General features: G+C 35.8%; 1 protein-coding gene across 2 annotated transcripts in view; it reads left to right on the forward strand.

The window, feature by feature from the left end:
• Positions 1 to 6,720, forward strand: part of kiz (kizuna centrosomal protein) — a 31,617-nt gene extending 24,897 nt beyond the window's left edge. For both annotated transcript variants that reach the window (XM_072689482.1, XM_072689483.1), the window contains 2 exons: positions 5,871 to 5,920; positions 6,502 to 6,720. In XM_072689482.1, the coding sequence (XP_072545583.1) occupies positions 5,871 to 5,920; positions 6,502 to 6,605 (154 nt within the window). In that variant the 3' untranslated portion in view covers positions 6,606 to 6,720. The remainder of the gene's footprint in view (positions 1 to 5,870; positions 5,921 to 6,501) is intronic.
• The last annotated feature ends 955 nt before the right edge of the window (positions 6,721 to 7,675 follow it).

Here is a 7,675-nt window from a genome sequence, read left to right on the forward strand (position 1 = left end):
CAAATGTTGCATGTTATGAATGCCCAATGGGAGGCGGGGGGCCAGGCCTATTGGCCAAACACCGCACTCGGCTGAAAGGAGCAGAGAAAAGCGCCGGGCGCTGCTTTGCATAGCAATGACTCGGCCCTTAATAAGCTTTCCAGATTAAATACATGCAGTCCATACAAGATGCAAGAGATACTCTTAACACATTTATATGTGCTCATTTCACTATTATGCCACTGGAGAGAATTGGGGTCTTTCATATTCCTCTTATTCCCTCCTCCCTCCAGCTCTCTCCCAGCACTGCATATTGCTGTGAGATGCTTTTTATAGAGGACAGTTTTTTCTTTTTTTTCTTTCTGGGGTCCCGTATTATTAATGACAGTGGAAGCAGACAGATCAGCCACAGTTTATTAAGGATGGGCTATTCTAAATCTTGCGCTGGCATTGTGGCATGTGAAGCGACAGCGCTTTGTGCTCGAGTGTGGATGAAAGGCATGATGCTGGACGGAGAGAGTTGGAATAAGCAGCTGCACTCCATGTAAAGACCACTTGTTCCCCTCCTTTGTTTAGGGGTGCATGCCACAGCTTCCTCCTCTCCTGCTGCCATTGTGTTCTCCACAACTGTAGGCATGTGCTCTAAGTGCCCCATCATAGGCTATTTATTTATTTATTTGTTTGTTTGTTTGTTTATTTTAACTAAATCCACAAGACATTTGGGCAGTGGACTAAATAGAGAGAAATGTGGAGACTAGAAGATCTGAGGAGTTTTTAAGAGTATTTTTAGTTTGCAGTGCAAACAGCTTGAGGCATGCACTACAATGGCAGTTCTATGGCTGCGGGTGGGGAAGCAGGAGGTAATGCCTAAACACACAAACGCACATTCTAACAATAGTCCTCCTAACCCATCAGCTAGACACTTGTGAATTAGTGTGTGTGCGTGTTGTGAATGTGTGTGTGTGTGTGAGTGTGAGAGAGAGAGAGAGAGAGAGAGAGAGAGAGAGAGAGAGAGAGAGAGAGAGAGAGAGAGAGAGAGAGAGAGAGAGAGAGAGAGAGAGAGAGAGAGATTGTGGCAGCATTTATCAGTAGTAACCAGTGGGGGTCACTATGCCTCTTTGTGCTCAATTCCATTTAATACATTTATACAGAATATATAAGAAAAAGAACACCTTTAGAACTTGGTCTATTTCTAATAAGAAATATAATGTAAAGGACAACTGGCAAGTAGAGTAAAATGATTTTTGCTTATACAATAGTATTACATCACATTACAACAGATGCTAAGTAAACAAAACTACAGAAAATGATTTGAATAAAGTAGCGTATATTATTTGAGCTTGTTTGCAGACCACATTTGACTTCAGATATGTGTTTAATTCTATTACTAGCTATATATACATAGCTATAGCTATGTATCCCATTTCAATGGCATCTTCACAAGGTGTGAATGTATATATATATATATATATATATATATATATAAACAAAGTGCTCACTGGATAGACCATCCACATGTACACACTGCTTACTGAATGTTTTTTGAAATAGACTTGGGAATATTCAGGTTTTGTGGGGAAATGTATTTGGATAAAAACCTCAGTCGAAGTCTGCATAAGTGACCGGTTTTAGTTAGTCTTCTGTACTGTGTTTTACGATCATTTATGTTGTATGTCGCACATCTTTGTTTGACTCTGTGCCTATATAATGATGATGAAGTCTAAGTCTAACTGCATTGCAGCTGATGTGCTTTGCATCAGCCAACACAGTGCAAAATCATCCACAATACATATTGCTCCATCCAAAATCTTTGGGATAAGTTGGTGAGTTAGGGATGAGGTGAAGTGGCGATCATCCAACATTGTGACCTCACTAACACTCTTGACACTAAATGCAATCAATTCATACTTGAACAAAGCATGGGCACATTGTCAGCACTAAATAATTGTGAAACTGCACAACACAGGGGTCTGAACAGATCCAACGCCCCAAGGCCACCCACTTAAGTCATCTACCCTCTCCTCCTGCAGTTCCTCTGCACAGCCAGCAGAGAGCAGTCATATTTAGGCTTGCTAAGCTGGAGAGCAGGGGTTCCAGGCCGTGGCACATAGAGGGCGCTCAGGCTGCTCTTCTGCCAGTCATTACCTCATTGTGAGCCCCCCTCCGCAGCGCACTGCGGCTGCCTAATCAATCCTAAATCAGTGCTGTTGCAGGTCAGTGCTGGGATGAGTGTAGGAGGAGGTGAGAATGGCGGCGCTGCCTCATTTTTGCACCCTTACACAAACATTGTTTCAGAGTGCATATGCTATTAGCATTTCTGTGTGGGTGGTAGATTTTAGTTTTTTATTTATTTAATTTTTTATAAGCCAGGTAAATAAAGGTAACTGTCCTTAACCACGAGGGACTCATTATAATAGATGATTGTCAGTTTGAAATGATTCTTGACCTGCTCTGCTGAGATGTGCATTCTTTAATTTCTTATCACATGTCAGTTCATGCAGCGAATTTAAAGGAGACTGTGTCTTTCAAGGTGTCATTTCTTTCTTTCTTGCCGTGCTTTCTGTGCTCCCTTGCATTCCTTACATCATTTTATTGTTGTAACACTCTTTGTTTAACACTCTTATATCTCAAGAGACACATAAAAGTGGAATGAATGATGTGTAGTAATGAACACAGTTCAGGGACTTCAAAAACAATATTCGAGCAAGGAAACATTGTCCTCTCTCATAACCTTTCATTGTGTTTAATCACACAGCTCTAATCATGTGAGATTGGTGCCGTTACGAAAATATCTACACAGATGCTAAGCATGAAACACAGTATATTTACATGAAGCAGAGTGAATCCACTGAGCTGTCTTTTATTCTCAGTTCAAATTCATAACAGCTGCCCACACATGCCATATATTAATGTATAATCTGCTCGCATGAAAATGAACAGGGGCACTCTGTGTCCAACATCACAAACACACTGAAATGCACAAAACAATGTGCACAACAGTAAGTATGAAAAAAAAAAACAAGCGCCGTAGCGGAGGCAAAAAAAGAGGTTTTTGTCAAAGTGGTAATTTGCATCATTTTACACATTACATTCACCTCTGTGTATGAGAATCAGCCAAACAGTCGCCGGTCCAGTCTTACATATTCAGATTCGTTGCCTCAATTAAGTGAACCTCAGCGCAAGATGAACTGGCATAAATGTTTATGGAAATGGAATATTAGACTGGAGGGGTCAGTGGCATCCGCAGCTCTCTATGGTAATCGTGTCTTGAAATCAGACCCGTCCCTGTCTGAAGAGCAGTATCTGATGGAGCGTTCCCATGGCACGCAAGTTATATAAAAGAATAGCCCAATTTACGCCCTGAAACAGGGATTTATTATTTGGCTTGTTATGGCAATATAAAAAAAAAGGGCCCAAATGTTGTTGTGGATGTTCTAGCAGTTAAACACATGCTTTTGCAGATTTTACCTTTCGTTTGGGTTGGAAAGGAAAGGATTTTATCTGTTTTGTCTTGTGTATTGTTTTATGAAATGTATGATGTTATTCCTAAAGGAAAACTATTCTGTGGTTTATTTGAAGTACAGCGACAGTGCTGCACATGAATATGAAATGCTAATGCATCTGACTTCATATGTGAAGCAAATTTTAGCATTTTTTTCACAGCGCTCCAAATATGTGTGCTTTGTATGATATTTATTTATCTATCTGTCTTTCTCTATATCTATCTTCATTTCTATCTATCTATCTATCTATTTACATTTACATTTACATTTAAGGCATTTAGAAGACGCTCTTATCCAGAGTGGCGCTCTTATCCAGAGCGACTTACAAAAGTGCTGTGCTATTTACCCAAGACAAACCTCAGCTAGTTAGAATAGACTAATAGTTCAAAGATACCTCTTAGCTTTAGACATCACTAATCACAAGTCAATAAGGTGATCATAGTACTATCTCTCTCTCTCTCCCTCTCTCTCTCTCTCTATATATATATATATATATATATGTATATATATGTATATGTATATATATGTATATGTATATATATGTATGTATATATATGTATGTATATATATGTATATGTATATGTATGTATATATATGTATGTATATGTATGTGTGTATATATATATATATATATATATATATATATATATATATATATATGTGTATATATATATATATATATATATATATATATATATATATATATATATATATATATATGTATGTATATATATGTATATATATATATATATATATATATGTATGTATATATATATATATATATATATATATATATATATATGTATATGTGTGTATATATGTATGTGTATATATATGTGTGTGTGTGTGTGTATTGATAATTTCCATCACTGTATTTGGTAAGAGGTGAGAGTTTAGCCTTAACATAAAAAAAAGATTTTATTGTATTATGTGTGTGGGTGTGTGTATATATATATATATATATATATATATATATATATATATATATATATATATATATATATATATATATATGAATAGTTTAACTAGTAAAAGTACCTTTTCAGTGCATTGCAACTTGATGATTATCTCTGGATATGGAGAATCACAATGACTTTTGTTATTATTTTAATAAAATATTGCATTCATTTATGTAAGTTGAAGCTGAACTCCTGTTCCGTACCATATACAGTTATAAACTGTACTCAGTAGAGACAAATTATTGTTCTCCAAGACTTTGTGCTTATAGATAGATCAGTAGATAGATTCAACGTGTCATTGCCCAGTGCAAATACACCTTACTAAAATGCAGTTGGCATTCACCAAAAGTGCAAAAAGTAAATATATTTTTTATGAATATAAAAACATTTATTGATTAATGTGTATTTATTGATCAGAAAACCAGACCATAACAATTCATCTGGCTGAATGGCTTTAATAAAAGCTGTGTGATGCACATTTGCCCATCGCTACGAAAAGATGATACATACATCAATAGGTGTTTTTGTGTCTGTTGACCTTAACCTTGACTCCTGCTGAGTGTTGTAAAAATAATCATTTTCCTCATATGTATTTTCTGTCCTGAACAGTGTCACATATTATGCTAAAATCTGCTTCCGCAAATCGACTGCATATACACAAGTACATATTTACCAGACAACAATGACGCACACAAACATAGTTTTAGGATAGTTCTGCATATGCCTTTTTATCCAAGAACAAGTGCATTTGATTTATTTGTGTAATATGAATTTACTGACCTGTGTAGTTTCTCCAAAAAGAAAAAAAATCTCCCCTGGAGAAGGTTTACTAGCACACGACAACAAGAGAAGAAAAACAAGAAGAAGAAAAGAACAGAATAAACAATATGGATATATGATAACGCAGAGCGCCCTGATAAAGATGAAGCCGAAGACGACATTGTTCGGGCCTGAATAGGCGCTGTGCTGATTTAAATTGAAGAGGAAACCTGTATGAAAAGTAGCTCGAGCTCTTGCATATGCATTGCTTCAGATCAAAGGCTTTCCAGGGGTCACTCATTTACATAGAGATATCACTGATGCTATGGGAACCCAGCAACCCTGCGCTCAGATCACTTATGAATAAAGAGGGCCTTGACTGGGTCCTTCAGCACAATTAGAAAAGGAGTCAAGGAAGTTTATTTGGCCACTCGGCTCAATAAATGAAAATGGTCTGAACAGAGAGATGACGCTCCTGTGGGTTTGCTTAAGCATAAAAAAATAAAAAAAAATAAAAAAAAGTTTTGTTGAGATTTAATAATAACTGTATGGAACATATCATGGTTGTACAAAACCAACGTTCACAGCTGACAGTGCCAAGATCTTTAGACCTTGTGTGTATGAGTGTATATATTTTTACTGTTTTTACTGTTTCTGTATTTTATTACAGAAAGGATCCTAAGAGCAAAGTCCAGGTTTTCTCCGCTGTTCAGTCCAAAGGTAAGACATAAGTATATAAGTAACTGGAGGAAATAAGAGACATCTATGCGTGAAATATGTGTGCTTTGTATGATATTTATTTATCTATCTGTCTTTCTCTATATCTATCTTCATTTCTATCTATCTATCTATTTACATTTACATTTAAGGCATTTAGAAGACGCTCTTATCCAGAGTGGCGCTCTTATCCAGAGCGACTTACAAAAGTGCTGTGCTATTTACCCAAGACAAACCTCAGCTAGTTAGAATAGACTAATAGTTCAAAGATACCTCTTAGCTTTAGACATCACTAATCACAAGTCAATAAGGTGATCATAGTACTATCTCTCTCTCTCTCCCTACATACATACATATGTGTATGTGTGTGTGTATTGATAATTTCCATCACTGTATTTGGTAAGAGGTGAGAGTTTAGCCTTAACATAAAAAAAAGATTTTATTGTATTATGTGTGTGTGTATTATGTGTGGGTGTGTATATGTAGTTTATTAAACATGTTTGTTCAAACAGCAAAATAGTAAAAATGCCAATTCTTTGTATATAGTATATTTTGTTACATAACACGTTTTTTTTTTTCTTTAGCATTTTGGGGAGATTCGGATGACACCAACTCTGAAATTGAAATGGCCTTACGTCCTCGGCCCCACAATGCCAGTAATGATGACTTTGACGACTTTTACGATTAGTTATGTCATGAAATGATGGGTGAATACACCATACTGTCAAGTTTGGTTTTTAGACATCTGTCTTATGTGCTGTGTTGAACTGCAATTTGTTTAAATAAAAATGAGTAAACAGAAATCTTGACAGAGAAATAATATTCATGTTTCATGGAAACAAATAAGGGGAGACCTCTTTATTGTGGGCAAAGAATGTGGAGAGTTTTCAAACCATGATGGTTTTAACCCTGCTTGAGTCTCTTTAACTGAACAACACTTGGACCTGGTTGAAATAGATTAAACTTGGGTTTTAAAGTGATTCCTTTGCTCTGTGGCGAATATTATGCATTTCAGATGTTGCAGGCATCTCAACACATTTTAGCGTCAGAGAGTTGGAGTGGAATGTTGTGAGTCAACTCCTCTGAAAAGCCGGAGCACAATGGCCTCTCTGGATGCTGCCGAAATACCTTTGAACTCGCTCAAGTACCTGTGGCCCATTTAGAAAGACAAAATGTGCCGCGCTCATCTCAATATAGAAACAAATGCTCTCTATATTTGTAGTGGCAAAAGAACAATATTTGATGGCTTAACGCGACAATGCGTTCTAGTCTGCAGACCTTACTTTTGATTCAAATATAAAAGCATGTACTTTGAATTATTGAAACTAGAAAAACGTTTAGACTATATGTTTATATTTCACATGCTTTGATAATTAAGTACATAATGCCTTTTTATTGCATTCAAATGACAACCAGGGCTGAAGATGTGTTGTTAAAACTGATTTAAGGGACATTGATTGCAATAATGAGATGTATAAGTGATATATGTGATAATTATTAATATAATTAATAAGCTGTTATTTTTTATTGTGTTTATTTTGGAAGACAGTTCTCTTTTGGTTGTGTATTTTGATAGCAATTAATAAGCTGTTAATATTTTTTATTGTGTTTATTTTGGAAGACAGTTCTCTTTTGGTTGTGTATTTTGATAGCAATTAATAAGCTGTTAATATTTTTTATTGTGTTTATTTTGGAAGACAGTTCTCTTTTGGTTGTGTATTTTGATAGCAATTGTTTATGCAAAAATATACATTAGTA

Source organism: Salminus brasiliensis, chromosome 10 (genome assembly GCF_030463535.1).
Source record: "Salminus brasiliensis chromosome 10, fSalBra1.hap2, whole genome shotgun sequence".
Taxonomy (NCBI): Eukaryota; Metazoa; Chordata; class Actinopteri; order Characiformes; family Bryconidae; genus Salminus; species Salminus brasiliensis.